Here is a 20,797-nt window from a genome sequence, read left to right as displayed (position 1 = left end):
CTTAATCAACCACGAAATTTAACAATTCACCAATTTTGATCCCAGAACTAAAAGATGTATGCTTAGAGAACCAAATCCAGGAAGACTTGCCACTCTCCAATAGTTAATCTTTATATAAACATTTAAGCGCTTTTAACTATAGAGAAGTAAAACATTGATACCATAAAATTCTCCTTTAGATTTTTTACTTTAGCACAAGAAGAAATTTTAAATTTAACTTGATTACTTTTAAATGTGCTAAGCTATTTTTTTTTTTAGATTTCAAAATTGCTTTTAAAGAAAAATCAAAACAAACAAGATGAAAATGAAAATTGAATTATCAAAGGAAAATGACAAACTAAGCCTAATGAAAAATAAAAATAAAAAGTGAAATGAGGTGAAGTCAAAAAATAAACATAAAAGACCAGAGCAAAATCTAATCTCAAAAATAAAAACAAAAATAAATTAAATCTAAACTATAAGAGAAATAAAGTAAAATCGAAACCTACCTAACCCTAACTTAAGGAAACAAAAATGAAAAAATCGAATCCAAAAAAAATAAATCAAAACTATAACAAAAATAAATCAAAACTAAAAAAAAGGAAAAGAAAAAATCGAGAATCGAACATTCATAAAAAGGAAACTAAGAGACCCTATCTAACCCTACCACCGTAAACAAGAGAATGGTTTGCAGGTCTGGCGGAAGGGAGAGACTGCGTGAGAGATTGCTGCGTGGAGGAAGATGAGGTATAGATGCGCGCAGTAAGGAGCCACAGGAGGGCGGACGCAGGCAGAGAAGGCTACGTGGGGATGGGAAAGAAATTGCTTGGGCGTGGAGAGGATGAGGCTGCGATGAGGCTCACGCTGCGTGAGGAGTTTGAAGCAGATATCTAACGTGTTTTCCCTTGCAGGTCTGGTTGCGGATTAGTGGATGTAGTCATGGCAGCGGAAAAACCACGGAGATGAGGGAAAGTTGAAGGAAAGGCAGCGTAAAGGATGGATGCAGATTTGCTGAAGGGAGCTGTGGGCTCGCGGTGCAAGACTTAGGTTACCAGAGGGAGCCGCAGGAGAGTGAGGGTGAAGCGGAACGTGACTGCGTGGAGTTGGACGGTGACGGGGAAGAGAAATAAGGCAACGTGAAAGAGGCAGAAATGGGGACGAAAGGAATCGCGGGTTGAGTGACAGAGAAGGTTTAGGGAGAAATGCAAATGATGAGCTGAGGTTTTGATGAGGGTTAAGAGCAGAAAACGCAGAGGGTATGGCAACAGCAAAGAGGCTGTGGGCCTAAAAAAAAATTTCGAAATTTTTCTGCAGCAATGAAACCCTAGTCCGCAGCAGAAACTGAAAACGTAGGTAGCAGACCGGTGCCCCAAAAACCCTTGAAGAAATTTTTCGAAAATTTTAATAAAATTTTTAAATCGTCCTACTTCGGATTTGCCTGATGAAAACCTCAAAATTTTTCCAAATCTGAAATAAATACCCCTGTAAGAGTTGATTCTTAGGCCAGATCTTACCCTCTAGGGCCTAGATCTGGGTTCAAACAAGAAATCCCCCTTGGATCTACAACCTGCGATAAGAAAGACAAAACACGCAGAAACAAAAAATACAATGATGAAATTAAAAACCCCAAAAACCTCGCAAATAATTACAGTGATTACAAACTGAAGGCTCTAAGTAGCCAGATTTATCAGTATGCCACAAATATTATTTAAAATTTATGATTTAAAGTGAGGTGCTTCAGAGAAAACCCTTCATGCATCAATCAATGGAAGTTCTAATGATAAACCCGGGATTCAATCAAGCTGGGCTCTTCAGAAAATGCAAATCGGAAGTTCGCTGGTCCAACTGAAAGCTTCCCCGAACGTCTGATGATCTCAAAATCAAGGATTCCTTGCACAGCTCAATTCAACCATTAATGTAGAGAGAGAAAACGATAATAAAATTCAGATTTAATAGAGATATCTGCCATTATAATTCAAAATTTAAACTACCATTCAAACCTTAGTGATCAAGCAAGATACCTGTACTCAGATCGCTCTTCAGAAAGCTATATCAATGGCCAAAAAGTAATATATGCATGAAAATAATACATCTTACAACATTTCGATGAAGAGTAACACCAGCAGAAATTTAACCCCAAAGTCTTTCTTTATTGCTCATAAAAAAAAAGATTACAAGAGAGAGCTTTTCTCTTAATACACGATCACAAGATCGGATGATCTCAACTGACAACTGACCTCCTATTTAAAGACAAATCTTCCAACTGCTAGTTCGAGTGATCTTTGTCAAAGCGATCTCGACTATTGATGAGGATCAAAACTTCTTTTAATCTCATCCGTCGAAATTTTAAATATTGAGGAAATTTCAAAATTATCAATTAAATGCATTTTAATTAATTCAAAAATAATTTTTATGAATTAATTTCCTCAAAATTTTGACTTTGACTTAACCTTAGGGACCAAGAGCATAAAATTTAGCAAAAAAATCAATTAACCTTAGTCCCTGGACTTTTTAAAATTTAATTTTTTAAAAGATCGTCGAATTTAGCCTTTGGAAAATTTAAAATTACCTAGGACCTAGGACTTATGAGGGGATAAAATATTTTTCTAATCCTCAAGACATTTTACATCATGATTTTTACATTTTTACATCTCAAGGGGGAAAAACCCATTTGATATAGACCCTCACAGACTACCCAGTTCTGCGACACAAATTTAATCTAGCAGATCAAATAATTTGTAATAAAATAACTTAACCAAATAGTTAGGATTATTCCCAAATCAATTTTACATAGACTCGATTTAGCACACTAGGACTTGCCTAACATTCTAATGACAAAATCCATTCCAGCTTTGGGGTAACGCTGAAGGAAAACTTCGCCGATCATGGATCGGTGAGACAAAAAACCCTTCGGAATGTAGATCATCATCAAAAATTAGGTTTACCTAAGAAATTACATACACGACACGGATCTGCTGAGATTATTTACAATTTACACTTGCCGAAAGGGTTTAAAATATAACATGATCAGGCTAATGATGATAGTTGAATGGCAGGAACACATCAATTAGGCGCTATCCCTTTTGCGAAAAAAAAGGGTGTGTATTGCAATGGGTAGTTGACACGTAGTGGTCAACATCTGGCTCTACTTGGGGACACGTTGTTGCACTGGAGGAATGTGAGAATCCAGAATCTGCATCCACGCAACACACAACATAATATAAGTAGCGTCCATCCAAAAATCATCATATAACGTTAAGCACAGGAAAGATATAAGCTCTTCATTTATTAACTAGTCTAACAACATGAAAAACCAAATCTAATGTAATATCCCTTATCAGGAATATTTCTCAAACACAAGCAAACTCCAACCAGAGATGGACTGGGAGGGCATTTACCAGATATGTCGCCTTTGAAAAGAGGACGAGCTCTGGAGGCTACCTGGCCCTTTCCAGACTCTGTCTAAGAGTATATAAGTGGTATAGTAGCTGGGAAGCTCAATGAGATAAAAATAACAATGGTGCAACATATAACAATATAACCATAAGTAGATACTCAAGAAATGCAGAGAGAAATGCTAAGCCATTTTATTATACTGAGTAATAGAATGAGTACAGGAGGTGATCAGAAAGATGGCACCTTGCCTTGCACAAGGCAAGTGAAGAAATACACTTAGAATAGCAAAGGAATGGCCTCTCTCTGAACTGCGTCCAAGCCGCTAGAGAACTGCCGTGCTGCTGCTGCTTCCAGAAATCAAATGAGGATTAGGAGTTGTTCCCCTCCTCAGAAAATGCTGAAACTCTGGAATCGAATTCTACTCAAGAAACCTAGAAAAACCTAGAGAGCTTTTTTGAAATGGCTGACCCTCGAAAATCGCCCCTTTGAGGACCCACACAACCCCTCAAGGCTATGTGCTACTACTGAAATAAACCCACCACAACTCTGCTTGAAACTCAACCAAAATCCTCCAATATGCAAGGGTTGATCCCTTGCTCAACCTCCCAGCACAAATCCCCCTGCAAAACCTCAATCTAGAACTCCTACCAGAAAGAACTGCGTCATCCCTCTCAAGACTGCGCAGTCATCCAAGATGCTCAATCCTCCTGCCAAAATGCTGATGAAACTATTGCAAAAATACTGATGGAAATACCTTGCCCGAGCAGGCACTCGAAGTCCCTCGGGGCTAAGGGTGAGATCTCTGAACGGAGACACTCAATGCACTAAACAGTGCTGCAGACTAGCTAAACAGCTAGCATGCTCTAAGTCGAAGTGACTAGCACAAATGCACATAATCGAATGCCAAAATGAGGAGGCTCCTCTCTCCTTTATATCATTGGCCTCTCTCAATCCCAAGGCTCACCTCCTCCAACGTAGCTTTCCTCTTGCCACGTGTTTCTCACCATCTGCGTAGTCACTCCAAGTGTCTACGTGGGCCCCTCCTCTACGTGGTTCTTTGACCCCCCCTTGGCTCACCTTTTATGTTACAACGTTGTGCTACTAGGGAGTGTCTTTATTCATGAAGTGAGTATGTCCCCCTCTCCTCACCTTTTTATTTATAAATAGCTATAGAAGGAAAAATTGAGCAAAACCGAATATTCCAATTAGCCATGGCTAATTACGAATATTACAGTCTCCTCCGGCAAAATGTTGCTTGTCCTCAAGCAACTGAAGTGATGGATGCTGCAAGATCTTCTCGCTCTCCCAAGTGGCATCCTCATCCGGTAAATTCTTCCACCTCGCCAAGAATTCCTGGACTGTCCTGCTCCGTAGCCGCCTCTCCCTGGTGTCAATAATAGCCTCTGGCTGCAACACCAAATGCCCCTCATCATCTGTGGGTGGTAGCTCATCTGTCACTGTCACATGTTGCCTCAATGCCTTCTTGAGGCATGATACGTGAAAAATGTTATGAATCTTGCTGCCTTGGGGCAGCTCCAACTCATATGCAACCTGTCCAATCCTGCGTATCACCCTGTATGGCCCATAAAAGTGGGGCTTGAGCTTCTCAGCCCCCTTCTGCTTCAGTGACGACTGTCGGTATGGCTGTAATCGTAGGTAGACCAGGTCCCCTACCTCAAACTGTCTCTCCACCCAACCCTTGTCAGCATACAGCTTTTGTTGGTTCTGCTCTGTAGCCATATTATCCTTGAGAGCTCGGAGAATATCCTGACTCTCTTGGATCCAAATCTTGGCTCTCGGAGCCTTGCTAGCACAAAACATCACGTCAGCGAAAGATAAAGGATGATATCCATACAAAGCATAGAATGGTGACATACCAATGGACATGTGATGTGTAGTGTTGTAGCAGTACTCCCCAGATGCAGCCACTTCAACCATGCTCTCTGCTGCCCACTGACATAGTTATGCAAGTAGCCCTCTAGCCACTTGTTAACTATCTCTGTCTGCCCGTCCATCTATGGGTGATAATAGGTACTCGGTGTCGACTCCGTCCCCACCAACCGGAAAAGCTCCTGCCAAAACCCATCCATGAAACGCTATCCCTGTCACTGATGATGGTCTTAGGAAGACCATGTAGCCTGAAGACCTCTCTGAAGAATAGCTCGGCCACCTGTGCTGCGGTGTAGTGTGCGGATATGGCAAAAAAGTGTGCGTACTTTGTTAGTTGATCAACGACAACAAAGATACAATCCTTTTCCTGCACCATGGGCAACCCTGTGATGAAGTCCATCGAAATACTCTCCCATTTCCCCTCCGGAATGGGAAGACGCTGCAATAATCCTACGGGATGGCTCATCTCCCCCTTGTTCCTCTGGCAAACATCGCACTCCCGGACATGCTGGAGTACATCCTCCTTGAGGCCCTTCCATGAGAACCTCTCTAATGGCCCTGTAGGTTTTGGTAAACCCTTGATGGCCTGCCAATGGTGAATCATGTGATGCCTGAAGTATCTTCTTCTTGAGCTGAGATCTCTCAGTCAAGAAGATTCGGTCCCTGTAGTAGATGATCTCATTGACCACCCTGTACCTGTCATCTGCCACCTGCCCATCCAAAAGCTCACATGCAAATTTGTCCTTGGAGTACTCTACTAAGAGTCGAGCCCTCCAGTTTGCGTCCAAGCTCATAAGAGACAACGTGGCTGGTCTACGTGAAAGGGCATTTGCTACCACGTTGTTCTTACCCTTGACATACTTAATGTCAAAGTCATATTCTTGGATCTTACTGATCCACTTCTGCTGCCTCTCCTGTAGCTGTTTCTGCTCCAAAAAAACTTGAGGCTGTTGTGATCAGTCCTCGACCTGAACTTGTTACCCACTAGATACTGTCGGAACTTGGCCAATGCATGCATGATGGCCAACATCTCCTTGTCGTATATAGAATACAACCTCTTGTGCGGAAGGAGCTTCCGGCTCTCAAAGGCTATAGGGTGACCTCCTTGCATCAATACTGTGCCGATCCCCTCTCTCAACGCATCACACTCCAAAACAAATGGCTGCGAAAAATTTGGCAATACAAGCACTGGGCAGTTACTCATCACCTCCTTGAGCCTGTCAAGGGCTCGTTGCGTTGTATCCGACCAACTGAATGCCCCCTTCCTCGTCAAATCTGTCAAGGGTGCAACAAGCTGTGAGAAACTCTTGACGAACTTCCGGTAGTAAGTACAAATACCAATGAATCCCCGAAGTTCCGTCACATTCCTCGGCTCCGGCCAATCTCTGATGGCCCTAATCTTCTCATCGTGGACTCTCACTCCGTCCATCCTTATGATGTGTCCCAAGTACAACATCTCCATCAATCCAAACTCACACTTGGAGAGCTTGGCATAGAACTGCTGCTCCAAGATGCGCAACACTGTCTCAATGTGCTGGAGATGCTCCTCCCAAGTCCTGCTGTAAATGAGTATATCATCAAAGAATACCAACACAAACTTCCTCAAGTGATTGCGGAAGATGTGATTCATGCAACACTGGAATGTAGCTGGGGCATTGGTTTGCCCGAAGGGCATCACCAAAAACTCAAAGTGCCCATAGTGACACCTGAAGGCGGTCTTAGGAATGTCCTGTTCCCTCACGCAAATTTGATGGTACCTAGATCTCAAATCTATCTTTGACAAGAACCGTGCTCCTCTCAACTCATCCATCAACTCATCGATATTGGGTATGGGGTACCTGTTCTTCAGGGTCTTCTTGTTCAGGGCCCTGTAGTCAATGCACATCTTCAATGTGCCGTCCTTCTTCACCAACACCACGGAAGAAGAAAAAGGACTCGTGCTCAGCCGAATGTGCCCAAGAGCCAGCAACTCCTGAATGGCCCGCTCAATCTCATCCCGATAGGCTTTGGGGTGCCTATAGGGGGTAGTAATCACTGCTTGTATGCCCTGCTCAAGCTCAATGGTGTGCTCAAACCCCCGGTCCGGTGGTTGTCCTGGCGGAATCTCCCCAAATACTATGGCATACCGGTCAAGGATGGACTGTATCTCTGGGTGCACTGTCTGCCCTGTAGTCCCTGCCTCTGATGCATGCAACTCCACTGCCCACTCTACGTCTCCCTTCCGGAAGACTGCCTCCATCCGATGAGCCGAAATAGTCTGAGGCGGATATGTGTGCTGTCCCCGTATCTTCTCATGCCTCCCTGTCTTCTCATCATCCCACTCCATCTCTAGGGTCTTCCAATCTATTGTGACCTTCCTTAGACTGATAAGCCACTGAACACCCAATATCATGTTGGTGTTCGGAATATCGACCACGAAAAGAGTGGTCAGTTAATGTGTAAGTGCCCATCGTCACAGATAACTCTGGTATATAACGTGCACACACCATGGTCTGATCTCTTGGGACCAAAACTGAGAACCCATCGAAGCTCTCTGTTTGTATACCTCTCCGCTCAACCATCTGTGCATCGATGTAGTTGTGGGTTGCCCCACTGTCAACCAAAACTGATACTTGTTGGCCACATACTGTCCCCTGTACGCACAACATCAAATACTTGGGAACTCCTCGCAATGCTGCAAGGGCTCCTCCGATAGGTGCAAAAGCTGCACCACCTGCTGCTGGTGATGGAGGTGGCAAATGATCCTGCGCGGCATGACTACCTCCTGCCTCCACATCATCCTCCTCATCCTCTTCCCCGCTGCTCTTGGAGAAGACCTCAATAAAATGTGCTTTGCCAGCAGCACATCTATGTCCCAGTGCCCACGGCTCCTGACAGGTGAAGCACAACCGCTTCTTCTTCAACTCCCTCCTGGCATCATCATCAATCTGTACTCGTTCTGGATTCCCCTTCGGAGGCGGAATCCTCACATCCTTCCCCTTAGGCTAAAAACCCTGTCGCTGGGGGTAAGGTGTCCGGGTCCTGCGTAAGACATCCTGTAAGTCCTGGGTCCTGCTAATAGCATCCTAAAGGGTGGTTGGTCTAGCGGATCTGACTAGACCCTGAAGTGGCTTTGCTAAGCCCTCAATATACATGTAGATCCTCCGTGCCGCGGACAGATCTGGCACCATCATTGAAACCCTCAAGAAATCTGAAATGTAGGTCTCTGGTCTCCCAGTCTGTTTGAGCCTCGTAAGCTCCACAAAGTGTTGTTCCGAATCCCTCTGGTCAAACCTCTCCATCAATCTCGTAGTGAACTTGGCATATGTCGTCACTGTGGAGTGCCCGAGTGTAACCATCCCATGGAACCACCAATCCTGGGTGTTAAGATTTGGAATGTTCTATGCTAGAGCAATTTCTTTAAATTTTCATAGTTAGCTATCACAACAGCATTAAGATAAACTGCAGATAGAACATAAATATAAAACATAGAAGACAAGCCAAGACAAGAGGACACAAGATATGGCGCAAGCCAGGGACAAACCCCACAATGTGTGGGGAAACCCTTTGATCAAATCTTCTTTTATCTTCAAAGTTCAGCAGAGAAAGAGAGAGAGAGTACATTTACAACAGAAGTCAACACTTTGACTTGTCTAGATCTGAGCATAGATCATCTCCTATAACGATGAGATCAGTTGAAGACATTCTGCTTCAACTGATCCTCCAAGGTGACTCCTTCACCTATCATCATTCTGCATCAGGTTCTCAAGCTGCACCAGTGCATACTGCAGCATGCTGAACTTTATGTCCATGACCTCATTCATCATTATGCTGCCCTTTATGTCCACCAGTCTTCCTATAGCAGCATAAACAATATCCTTGTTCTTCCAATGATACCCCAACAGGTTTTTAACTCAGCCTTCTAACAAGAAGAAACCACCCTCACTCAGTTGTAACAGGGATGCTCAAACAGTCCCTTAACCTTGTTGTATTATGGTTCCTTCTACTGAAGCTAGGGCACATGGTTGTACTGCAGTTTGAACAACAGATTTGGTCTCCTTCTTACCAGCGTATCAGGGCCTCCTTATTACAACGTATAGGGCTACTGATCAGTCCTTCATTTTCTGCGGATAAGATCTCTTCATAACAGCGGATAAGGCCTCTTCTTTTCCTGTGTATTCATGCCTCCTTTGCTGCATAAAACACTTGATGATTGTGGCCCTAGGGCACCCTTAAATGCTGCCAACGTCTTACTTTCCTTTAGAACTGCTTGAGGGAGCCTTCTAGGACTGCGTATAACAGGTTGCACAATTGCGTGTTAGGATGGCTCCATTTGACTGTCTCCTTTGCATGAACAGGACTGTGCTGTATATGTATTAGGGCTTCTTCAATAGTGAATAGATTAGTTTCTTTTGACAGTGTGTAAGCCTCCACTTACTGCATTCTGGAAGCTTCCTTCACTGCGTAGATGAGGGATGTTGATTTACCTTAAACCATGCTGCCAGCTCCTGCGTATATATATATATCTCCATTGTGGTGCCAGATCTAGGGCTTGTGTGCTAACAACGTTCCATGTATACCTTTTGCGTATTGGCATTTCACATCGTTATTGGCATTTCAGATCTGCAAACTGGACATTTTCAATCTGTAAACTGGACAGGTATCGCCAAATTCCAACGATCTTGAAATGCAACGAAGATGGTACAGGTGGCCGCAGTGGAGTTGAGACGCCTTCTCACCCAATTGAAAATCGACATGGCATATTGGGCAGCATGAACTAATACTATTATTATTTACCTGATGTTCTGAAATACTTATGTTAGGCAATGCTGGAAGGGGAATTCTGTTACTGTCACAATGGGTTCTCATGTGTTCCAGAACAGATCGCACCACGAGATGAGATTGTCGCTGGAATTGAACAAAGTAATATAGCTTCCTGATTAGCTCTTGATAAGTACGTCTTATATCTCGTATCTGTTGATGATCCGCTGGTTCTTCCATAGCCGGATGCGGAACACGAGTTGCTTGGATTTCGTGTGCGTGATCATCATTGGTGGCAGTAGCCTCTTTTTTCGCCACCTGATTCTCAGGAACAGGCGGCAATAGATTGTCTGCAACAATATCTCGACCAGGGACTCTGTTATGACTGGTTGTTGGTTCGAGAACTGTGCTTCTGTGAGTGAAAGCTAGCATCTCACGCTCACACTGTAGTTGCTCTTCAGCCAGAGAACATAGCCTTGGTAGTACCTCTCGATAACAGTCTATGTGAGTATTTCGAGTGGCTATCCGAATAGCTTCTTCTATACGCATCTGCTTTCGACGAAGACGGGGCAATGCGTTACCTAATATAACCTCTTCTGCCTCACGAAGAACTTCCTCCAACGCTTCTTCTTCGCGACGAAGGGTTACAGTACCATTGGGAGTTGAGGAGGACGAAGCATGAGATCTTGCATCATCCTCACTTGCATTTTTGCTCTCCCGCTCTGAGTCTCTTTCCCTTTGCCCTTCCATTTCGAGATAGAAAACGGAAAAGGATGGCCAAACCAAAATCGATTGGATTGCTGATGACTGACCTGTAATTAACCTGTATACTCCGTTATACCATGACCAACGTTTTACCATAACTGCGTTGTACTGCGGTTAGGGCATTTTCATAAGGCCAACATATCACTCTTGGTGTATCACTCCTTCTCCAAAAACCCAAGACGTGGAGAGGAGGAGATCACTCAAGAATATGTGTTTAAATGACATAAAATCCTCATGTATTTATACTAAAAAAGTAGAGGTTGAATAGACACGTCGGTTGGGCTTCTAGAGCCTACATATGTGCTGGTCGGCTTGATAATAATTACATAAACAAAATAAATTCATATCTCCATAAATACTTATCGGAATCAGATGATCTTTGGATCAATCCTACACCTCTCGACGAGAGGGATCCAATAGAAATATCAGCGGCCAGAAATAAGCCAACCCACATGGAGTTTGGCCCTAGTTGCCAATTTAACAATGGGCCTCACCATCCAAATGTAATGTCGCCACTTTGATGGCCTCTGTCTCCGACATCTGGTTAAGCTGGAAGTAAATGTCCAGCTTCTCCACCCAAGACTTTGCCGAACTGTTTGATGAACCATCAAACGTAGGCAATCTACTAGCTGCACGGTGGGTGTCACCATCATGATAATGTTGGTACCCTCTGTGATGGTCGCGGGGTCTACTATCTCGTTGGAGCTGAACAAAGTCTCTGAATGAGAGAGCCTCCCTGAACTCTTGCCCATAGGCCTGGTATTCTGCACAATAATCGCCCATATGACCGGGCTCTGCCTCCTACTGGGCTCCGGCCCCCGTGTCTGCTCCTAAGAAAGTGGGCATGGTAGAGCGTGTAGGGGCATGTGAGGCCACCTGCTGAGTAGTATCACGCTGCTCTGGCAAATGGTGGGATGCACCCAATCCCTCACCAACCTGGAAAACCCATGGGATCTCACGCTGTCTAGCTTCTACTGCCGTGAATCTCTACCCCATCATCTCAATCTGCCTCGACAGATCCTGTACTGATTTGAGGAGCATGTTCGCAAATCTCTTCCCGTCATCATCTGCCATTGGATCCTCCTGCTCTGCGTCCACCACAGGCTCCTTCTATTCTGCGTCCACCACAGGCTCCTTCTGTTCCGCGTCCACCACCGGATCACAGTCTCCCTCTCCGTAAGTGTTCTCCAACCTATGCCCATTGTCTCTCTATCTCCTACCTCTGTAACAAATGTAGGGCTTTTCCCCCGGTGTCATAGATTGCTAGCTCCACAGGTTGAGCCAAATCTATGCTCTGATACCACTGTAATATCCCTTATCAGGAATATTCCTCAAACACAAGCAAACTCCAACCAGAGATGGACTGGGAGGGCATTTACCAGATATGTCGCCTCTGAAAAGAGGACGAGATTTGGAGGCTACCTGGCCCTTTCCAAACTCAGTTTAAGAGTATACAAGTGGTATAGTAGCCGGGAAGCTCAAAGAGATAAAAATAACAATGGTGCAAGATATAACAATATAACCATAAGCAGATACTCAAGAAATGCAGAGAGAAATGCTAAGCCATTTTATTATATTGAGTAATAGAATGAGTACAGGAGGTGATAAAAAAGATGGCACCTCGACTTGCATAAGGCAAGTGAAGAAATACACTCAGAATAGCAAAGGAATGGCCTCTCTCTGAACTGTGTCCAAGCTGCTGGAGAACTGCCGTGCTGCTGCTGCTACCAGAAATCAAATGAGGATTTGGGGCTGTTCCCCTCCTCAGAAAATGTTGAAACTCTGGAATCGGATTCTACTCAAGAAACCCAGAAAAACACAAAGAGCTTTTCTGAAATGGCCGACCCCTGAAAATCACTCCCTTGAGAACCCACGCAATCCGTCAAGGCTCTGCTCTGCTACAAATAAACCCACCACAACTCTGCCTGAAACTCAGCCAAAATCCTCCAATATGCAAGGGTTGATCCCCTGCTCAACCTCCTAGTACAAATCCCCCTGCAAAACCTCAATCTAGAACTCCTGCTAGAAAGAACTGCGTCACCCCTCTCAAAACTGCGCAGTCATCCAAGATGCTCAATCCTCCTACCAAAATGCTGACGAAACTACTGTAAAAATACTGATGGAAATACCTTGCCTGAGCAGGCACTCGAAGTCACCCGGGGCTAAGGGTGAGATCTCCGAATGGAGACGCTCAATGCATTAAACAGTGCTGCAGAATAGCTAAACAGCCAGCGTGCTCTAAGTCGAAGTGACTAGCTCAAATGCACATAATCGAATGCCAAAATGAGGAGGCTCCTCTCTCCTTTATATCATTGGCCTCTCTCAATCCCAAGGCTCACCTCCTCCAACGTAGCTTTCCTCTTGCCACGTGTTTCTCACCATCTGCGCAGTCACTCCAAGTGTCTACGTGGTTCTTTGGCCCCCCCTTGGCTCACCTTTTAAGTTACAACGTTGTGCTACTAAGGAGTGTCTTTATTCATGAAGTGAGTATGCCCCCCTCTCCTCACCTTTTTATTTATAAATAGCTATAGAAGGCAAAATTGAGCAAAATCGAATATTCCAATTAGCCATGGCTAATTAGGAATATTACATCTAACTACAAAATGAAACACTGAAATAACAAGGCATAAGGTTAGAAATACAATACAAAGGTGCCCCATGGCATTAGATGCGTTCATTATAGTGCATACTGAGCATTTGCCTGCTTTCAGGCAAATCTGTCGGTTGTTTCTCGGATGTGCCATGTCCAATCCTGCATAGTGTCGGACTTTTTCCTATCCGAAAATCAAGCTTCTTACGGCTATCTGATGCTTCAAATCGCCTTCTCGTTTTCTTTCTCTTGTGTTTTTTCTTTGTGGAACATTCTTCTTCAAAACTCTCAGATGAAGTATGTAAGATATGCGTGACATGTCTTTCTTCATTTTGCATCTGATCTTTATCGTTTTCAATTTTATCCGGGTCACCTTCAATTAACCACTTTTCAATGGAACAAATGACCTCCTCATAATAAGATGGAGCTTGTTGCAACAAATAAGGAGGCTTTTGATCTATTGATGTCTCCTTGTTTCTTTCATCCTCTGACCGCTGTTGAAATTTTTGTACCTGTATTGTAATGGCATCCATCTGGCTAGAGTGTTCAACCTTCATAGCACTGATTTCCTTGGCATGGTCTTCCTCCATGGTCAATAACTTATTCTGAAGACATATCTGACTAGCTTCCATATCTTTTATTACTTTATCGTTCTTTTCCTTTATGGTCATCAAGCAATGTTGCATAGAGTTTATCTCTTTCTTATGATTTGCTTGCATGGTAGCCAACTGATTATTATAATCGAATGTCATGATAGTCATTTCTTCATCCATAGTTAATAACTTGTTTTGCATAGAATTAATTTCCCTATCATGATTAGCTTTCATGGTTTCCATCTCCTTATCTCGCTTTTCCAGGTGGGTGTATAAAGTTCTCATATCATTGATGTAATCAGTTACAAATTTTTCTTGATTAATCTCCATATTTTTTACTAGCCGCATTAGTTCTTTTATAATTTGCTTCTCATTTTCCCTTTCATTGTCAACACTGATTTGATAACTAGTTCCTGCTTTTTCACTATCATGGATTTGATCTGCAATGGTACAGGTGGATGGCACATTCTGATATGAAGAATTGTCTTGAAATCTTTCATCAACAGTTGCATCCTTCACAAAATCACTTTCATTCTGTTGCATAATTTTAGGGGCATAAGGCGAGCTATCTTGATAACCATATCTATCTTTAAAAGCATTGACGATGTCTTGTAAAGAAGCAAAAGAATCTTCAGGACAATTATTAAACCAATTCAAAGCATCACCCTCTAAAGAAAAGGCAAATAGACGCATTTTGACATCTTCATGATCGTAATGGGGAGAACTACAACATATGAGCATTATATGAGAAAGCCTGCATAGATGTTTTCGAACAACGACTGAATCACCACCCGAGAACAAAGACAAGTTATGAATGGCCACTTTCGGAATATCATGGAGAACATCAGTAAAATGACAGGGTGTAAACGAATAATCCATGATGAATAACGAGGGACCAAATGGATGATAGAGAGAGATCTCTGCTCAAGAAATTCAAGAGATGGAAGAAGTGGAGTTACCACTTGAACAGGAATCTAACTTTAGGATCGAAAAGACAACAAACAACCGGATATAAGGGGGGCTTCTTGTCTGGGAAATAATAAATGGAAGAAGTGGAGTCGCCACCCAAATAAGAAACGAACCGAGAAGTCCAGGTGCTATAGGTTGAGATGAAACGATTAACGAGATGACGAAAGATAGGGTGGTGAAAAGATCAAATGACGCCAGGAAAAGCTGGCCGCTTGATAGGCTAACGAATGGTGGAAAAGATGAGATGATTAAAACGATGTTGAGAAACCAAGGACAGAAAAACTCTATCCCCGACAACGGCACCAAAAAATCAAGCGACCAGATAATACCACAATTCAAGAAGATCTCGACCCAGTTGAAGTAGAAACATATTTCGATGTTGCAGTTCAAACGATGAAAAATCCAAATGAAGATTCTGTAACCAACTCAACAACATCAGTATTTGAAGTAAATCAAGGAATTTCCACAAACATGATAAAGGAAAATCAAACCACAAAAACTCCTTATCGACATCTGAATCACAAGAGAAGATAGCTTAATCAGTCTGCATATCTGTATCTCTTAGAACAAAAACAACAAACTTATGTTTCAAATACTGCTAACGTTAGTGCAATTCAATCTTGTGATAAAAATTCACACAAAGTATCCAGTAACCGCAAGATTCCACAGAAGATTAATTTAAGTTGGTCATATCTCTTCTTAGTTCGACAATTTTATTTATTGCTCCAAGGATCCTATTGTCTTGTATCCACAAAGACGACAACTCAAAGATTTCTAAAAGTTGCGAATAGATTTTACAAGACAAAGAAACCAGAGGGCACACCTTGTTAGCAATAACCTTCGAGGACCAAGCTTCTTTGAAGAGGATATATATATATATATAATGTAAATATAAATAATAATAACAATCATAAATAATGTTTAATTAGTGATTAGTATAGAAGAGGCATGTCTCTAAAGACATGACCATTCATGAAAGGGCACTTGCCTAGGTATATAAGCAGACTCTCATTTGTAACAATCTCATCATCATATTCTCATATATATATATGTATCCTCAATGGGCATTTTCATATTCCAAGTTTTCTGGAGTATTCAAGTTTTAACTCGTGTGTGTACGAACTTTGATTGTAACAGTCTCCTTTGAGGGTCTAATGAGCTTAGTTCTTGGTGGAGTAAATCATAAGAAGCCCTTTTGCCTCCTTGGCTTAGTCTTAGGAGTACCTTTGTCCATAATAATTCATGAAACCCTAGACCTTGTGTGAGTTATTTCTAGGTCTCTTAGTGCGAGCAAAGTACCTTTTTGAGTGCCATATTAATATATTATCACAGAGTTTCCCTTGAGAGGTCCTACCTCATCACCTAGTACCATAAGCCTTAGAATATCCATCAAAAAGTGATTATCATCCTACCGGGATTCCTCTCATCGGTGAAAATCCGTAAAGAGCAGGGGACATTGGCTGAGGTGACAGTGGGCCATTGTCCCATTGTTATCACTTAGTCTAGCTCTTTATCCTCTAGGCTTTCCTTTCTTAGGGCCTGCTAGATTGTGTGGTAATAGGGCACACCCATTTGCTGATTTCTTTTCAAGAGTTGGATGCCTTAGTGCTGGTTTATTTTCCCTTAATTGCAGAATTAGGGTTTTTGTTGGTTACGTTTGATTATTGCACTCTCTTGTAAATCTCAGCAGACTGGAGTCTAGCTTTTAAAGAGACTAGCTTGGCATGGACAAATGGACGTTGTTTGCTTGAAGAAAGAAACGATGAAGCACAACTTCCAGAATCTAGAGTTGCAATGTGACTCAGTCACTTTGAGAATGGATCACAACGTAATATTCAACGCTTTTTGTGGGCTTACTGCAGTGGAAAGGAGTCGTTCTGGAGGCAACTTGATGATCACATTGCATGTCCAGAAAATTTATAGTACCATCCATCTCACAGCCTACAGGCCTCTTATTTCTGTAGAACAGTGGATGCATAATAACCTCTAATGGAGGTTCTTCCAAGCTCAATCTAGGGGAAATATCAGCTGTCAAAGCTGATTTAGTACTAAGTTGCAGGAAACGTGGCCCTAGGGGTCGTTTCCTCCTGGGAAACGAAACGAAACCCGGAAACGCGTACCGTACGGCCTGGAAATGCGTTTCTAGCAGTATTGCCACGTTTCCCGAAATGGAAACGTGGCAGTACGGCCGGAAACACATTTCCAGGCCGTACAAGCCACGTTTCCCCAAATTTGTGTTGTTTTTTAATTTTTTTTTTTAATTTGTTTCGCCTTGCATCTCGTAGGGGTCCAGAATACAACAGTGGTCCTTCTAAAGAATGGGATGTGGATGCAGAAAATTCTGATTTGGATCTCTCTCTTGCTGCCCTGAATATTGAGGCCGAATCTGATAGTGGAATTGGTGCATCATCTTCTTCAGTGCTACCATCCACTGTTGAGCATTGTGCTACTTCTATTTTTGATGAGGATTGTTATGATGAGGATTAGTCTTTTGTGACTTGTATCTATAGTTCTTGCAGCCTTATAGTCTTTATTGTACTTGCAGCCTCATATACTAATATAAATAAAGGCTGATTTTGGATTTTCCTATATTTTTATTTTCATTATGTGATCATTCATGACTCATGAGTAAATGTGATGTAAATTTAATCTTAATGTTTAAATGTAATAAATTATAATCATATAATGTAAATGTATCATTCATGCTTTATGATTGCACATATATATAATAATAATTTTTAAATATTTTTAATATATATATATATATATATTATTATATATATTCGCGTTTCCCCGTTTCCAAAATTTGGGGAGGTCGCGTTTCGTTTCGCTTCCCGTTTCGGAAACTCGTTTCCGTTTCCCCGTTTCGTGCAACTTAGATTTAGTAACACTTATCACAACTAGAGTAAAATTCTTCAACACACATTGATTCTCTGAAGGTTGGAATCAAGACTTCCTGTTGAAACATTTGAAGTAATTTTCATGCTTTCAATGTGATAGCAGGAAGCATGTTTCAGAAGAAAATAAGTGGTTGCATTTATTTCTAAACAATAACAATCTTTCAATATGAACTCAGGCTCAATTTCTGCCATTGTTTCAATATGTTTTGGTCTGGTTTGATGCATCAATTTTTAGCAAAGATGGGTTTACTTGTTTTTGAATCAATTGCTTGAATGGATAATTGTTTTTACTGCCCTTTAATTCATCATCTTCCTCTGTTGTTTGTTACTTCAGTTCTCTCATTTCAGCATTTTGGCATTTCCTTCATTATTCAACATACTTTTTGATTTAAAAAGTATCAAAAGTACTCAAGTGGTCCAGAGGCACTTTCTGTTAATTACTTTCAAAGCTCTTTTAGTATTTAGAGGACTTAAATCTCAATTAATCCAGTGAGTACATAATCTATATTATGGTAATTTTGCTATTACATAATAATTACTATCTATCTTTTGTAGAAATGGTGTTGCATGTTTAAGTTCTTATCCTAAAGCAAAGGAACCCGCATAGTATTGTATCGTCCTGTTTAATGTTATGGAATATATTTTGCGTATGATTAAGCATCTTGTCCCCTCAATTACGTTAGAATTCTGAATAACTGTTTGCTATGTTTTCTGTCTTATTATGCAGCCAAGCACCCATGGCCTTTCAATGACCAACTTGTAGTTTACATACGCTCTGCTGGGCCAAATGTACTAGTAGGTCAAGCATGGCAAGAAGGAAAGGAGCTTGAGCAGATACCTCAAAAATTTTTAGGAGAGCTTGTACTGATCAAAGACTGCGCAAACACAAGATAGGAGTACATGTATACTGATGAAGTACATATGCTCCGTGATTAGCATTCACTGCTCAGTATTAGCTGGAACATTGCTTCATGTTTTGGAATTCATGGCTTTCAAGAATTACTCACTGGGTCCTTGTTGGTTTGGCTTAATGGAAGTTCAATTATGCCTGGCAACAAGAGTCTTATGGTTAGGCAGATTTTTATTAAGTGTCAATATACTGTCTTTTAGTTTTTGGCATATATCTCGGTGGTGAAGAAGGCAATATCTTTTCTCAATTGTGTAAGAGGTCAATTGGCAACAAGAGTCTTAATGGTTAGATGGCTTTTTATCTAGTGTCAATCTATCATCTTTTACTTTTTGGCATATATCTGGGTAGTGAAGGCAATGTCTTTTTTCCACTGTGGATTATCTACACATTTTGCTTACGTAACACTGGTGAAGATACTCAATGCCAATTTTGCATGATGCTGGAGATATGTAGAATGCAATAATATCTTCATTCAGGGAGCTCGTTTTATGTTCATTTTTCTGTCTTTAAAATGCATGTTGAACTGTCCTATTCAAAACTATTTATTCAAAGTATGCTGGCGAGTTTTCTAATCTACTGTTCCGGCATTTCATCCTTCTCTGGTGCAAATACTTATTTTGGTTAACTTACATGGCTATTAGGCATGGTGTTACATTTGAGCCCTGAATATCTCTGGTTCAATATCAAGCATCTGCATAATTTTGCTTGATTATTTTACCTCGCATGTAAATCCTCTTTACTCTGAATCTCCTAAAGCCATGTAACTTACAATTTAGCAACCGGCGACGCACTTATGGAACTTATAGCACTTGCAGCTTGATGGAAGAGAATCTGAAGGGAATTTAAGAAGGCAGTTGAGAAGGGGATCATTGTTTCAATCATTGATGAAAATTGGCACTGGCACAAAATCAGAGGGTCCGGACATTGGGACATTGGATAGATTGACCAAAAAGTCAGCAAATGATGACAAGCATTAAAAAATACATCATAAAACACACACAGATATTTGTGTGTGTGCGTGCATGCACACCAACGACAATATCGAATAAGTACATTGGCGTATAAAATTGGGAAACACCAATATCTAGGATGCACTGGATGTGAAATTATACATCAAAAAGTTGATACTGAATTCTTATCATTGTCTAATCAGGGACCCAAAACTTGATAATCAATACATGATGGCATCATATATACACAAATGTATCTCATTATCATGACTCAACAACGGAAAATCTAGCAAGTCGCTGCTGATTCCCTCTCCCCCTTTCACTGGAAGAGATCATGGCTAATTTGTCACTAGAATATCCTGCATCATCCCTCTGAGGGCCACTAGTGGGTGTATGTATAGCAGATTGTGTAAAAAGTGGTGTTGAGGCTATCACGTTGCCCTCCTTAGTGTGAAAGTCCTCCCATAACTGTTGCGGGTCATTCTTCTTGACCCCTGTGCTTATTGTTGTTGTTGGTCCTCAAACTACTTAGGTGCCTTCATAATAGGTGTCTTGTACTCCGTCCTTTCTATTGAGACATTATGTTCATGTTTTACAAGGAAATAGTATCCAGATCGGGAGTTTTTTCAAGCTGCCTCTTCCACAGTGGAAGATTGTAGTGGAAGAACCATAATGTAAATGACAACCTCCTCCATGGTAAAGGGGTTTTAGTTAAAACAAATTTTATGATTTGCAACAAATTTCGTAAAAGTGATGCTTTTGCATAATAAATTTTCTACCAAACATCTAAAACAAATAAGAAGAATAGACTTAATTACATTTCATTACAATTGTAGATAAGAAAAAAGAAACATAATTTGACTTTCAAATAAAATATGCAATTAAAATACTAATTCCGATGGTTTATTTGACATTAAAAACTTCATATCTTGGACAACAGTGTCAAAGTGAAATAGTTTGTTATACAACTCCATCTCATGATTAATAGTTTGGCAAGCTTCTTGATCAGGTACCATTCTTTGAGGATAAGCAAGGAACCCTTCTATCACCTTGCTACCAGAGTCAAATCACATGAATAAACAAAAGCGGGGTTGAGGACAAGGCTACTACATGAA

At 41.5% G+C, this 20,797-nt stretch overlaps 1 protein-coding gene across 1 annotated transcript in view; it reads left to right on the top strand.

Annotated features, from left to right (window-relative positions):
* LOC149243445 (uncharacterized) overlaps window positions 1-19,227 on the top strand; it is a 142,454-nt gene extending 123,227 nt beyond the window's left edge. Inside the window, exon 8 of the mRNA XM_089374517.1 lies at window positions 18,550-19,227. Within this exon, the coding sequence (XP_089230643.1) occupies window positions 18,550-18,716 (167 nt within the window). The 3' untranslated portion in view covers window positions 18,717-19,227. The remainder of the gene's footprint in view (window positions 1-18,549) is intronic.
* The last annotated feature ends 1,570 nt before the right edge of the window (window positions 19,228-20,797 follow it).

This window comes from Pinus tabuliformis, chromosome 8 (assembly GCF_031772625.1).
Source record: "Pinus tabuliformis cultivar Carrire ecotype Pingquan chromosome 8, CPIR1, whole genome shotgun sequence".
NCBI classification, from domain to species: Eukaryota; Viridiplantae; Streptophyta; class Pinopsida; order Pinales; family Pinaceae; genus Pinus; species Pinus tabuliformis.
The sequence above is the reverse complement of the archived record's forward strand: the minus strand, read 5'-3'. Positions and strand labels throughout refer to the sequence as shown.